The sequence below is a fragment of the Rattus norvegicus genome, chromosome 3, assembly GCF_036323735.1.
Source record: "Rattus norvegicus strain BN/NHsdMcwi chromosome 3, GRCr8, whole genome shotgun sequence".
NCBI lineage: Eukaryota > Metazoa > Chordata > Mammalia > Rodentia > Muridae > Rattus > Rattus norvegicus.
In genome coordinates, this window is record NC_086021.1 from 119096002 (window position 1) to 119097762 (window position 1761).

General features: G+C 36.5%; 1 protein-coding gene across 1 annotated transcript; it reads left to right on the top strand.

The window, feature by feature from the left end:
* The first annotated feature begins 340 nt into the window (after positions 1 to 340).
* Positions 341 to 1276, top strand: Or4f60b (olfactory receptor family 4 subfamily F member 60B). The gene has a single exon (NM_001000916.1). The coding sequence runs from the start codon at positions 341 to 343 to the stop codon at positions 1274 to 1276; it is 936 nt and encodes a 311-aa protein (NP_001000916.1).
* Positions 1277 to 1761: the final 485 nt, after the last annotated feature.

The following is a 1761-nucleotide window of genomic DNA, read 5'->3' on the forward strand; positions in this document are numbered from 1 at the left end:
CCCTATTTAAACATAGATAAATAACATTCACGATGCTGGAAGGTTCTATGCATACTACTCAATGAGAAAAGCAGTCATAATCCGTGTTATATTTAGAGGTCTTGACAATACTACTTTGAAGAACTGTGAAGTGATGTTTCAGCATGTGAGAAATGTATACTTCTCTGTTAGCTATGTCCAGAACTTGATCAGATATCTTTTGGTCTTTAGGTTGGTTGGGATATTAAAGTACAAATAGGACTTCATATATCTCAGATTTTTCCCTTTGATTCTATTAATATAATTGCCATAATTTACAGCTTCCTCTGCTTCTCTTTTAGGTACTACTGATATAAAGCTAATGAAGAAAGTGAATTATTCTGTGACATCAGAGTTTGTGTTCCTGGGATTCACAAACTCCTGGGATATCCAACTGCTGCTCTTTCTGGTATCCTCAATGTTCTATGTGGCATGCATAATGGGAAACTGTCTAATAATTTTCACTGTGGCCTCAGATACTCACTTACATTCCCCTATGTACTTTCTTCTGGCTAACCTCTCCTTCATTGATGTAGGTATTTCTTCTGCCACTTCTCCCAAGATGATTTCTGACTTATTAAAAAAGCACAAAGTCATCTCCTTTAGAGGCTGTGTTATTCAAATCTTCTTCAACCAGGCAATTGGCGGTGCCGAGATGGTGCTGCTCATAGCCATGGCCTTTGATAGATATGTGGCCATATGTAAGCCTCTTCATTATCTGACCATGATGAGCCCCCAGATGTGCCTCTTCTTTTTAATTACTGCCTGGGTAGTTGGTCTTATGCACTCTGTGATACAACTGATTTTCATAGTAAATTTACCTCTCTGTGGTCCTAATATATTGGACAGCTTCTTCTGTGATCTTCCTCAATTTATCAAACTTGCTTGCATGAACACATATAGACTGGAATTACTGGTCTCAATCAGTAGTGGATTCATGTCTTTGGTTTCTTTCTTCCTACTGAGCATTTCCTATATTGTCATCATACTTACTGTTCTGAAACACTCTTCAAGTGGTGCCTACAAAGCTCTTTCTACACTTTCAGCTCATGTGACCGTAGTGGTTTTATTCTTCGGTCCTGCCATATTTTTCTATATATGGCCTTCTTCTACACACCTGGATAAATTTCTGGTCCTATTTGATGCAGTTGTTACTCCTTTTTTGAACCCTGTGATCTACACATTGAGGAATAAAGAAATGAAGAGGGCAATGAGGAGAGTATTCCGACATCTAATGGGCTATAGACAAATCTCTTGAATAACTACTTTGTGAAGAGTATTATTTAAGCATGAAAATTAATGGTTGGCCAATCTCTGAACGAAACCTGTGTTTGCACACACACACACACACACACACACACACACACACAGTCATTCATACATATAAACTGTTTTGTATGATTCTTATAGGGAAGGCACCATTTCTTCTAAATGAAGATGAAAGTTCCATGTATTAATAGTACAAAGGCTATATTAATTAGGAGCTTTAATTTTTAAGGATTAGCATTAGTTTCAAACAAACTATTAGACATAAAGGAAAGGAAAGGAAATGTTTCTTTATGATTTTCAGAATTCAGAAAATTTTCATTTTTAATAAAAAATGCTTTCATGAGTTCTAACTTCTGGCTGTAATCCATGGAGCATTTATTTTGGGATATCGAACTAAGTAATTTGAATGTATGTAAAAGGGCACACACTCTTTTCCAATTTGGGGGACTTTTCTGGTATTGGAAGAAGGTTAGA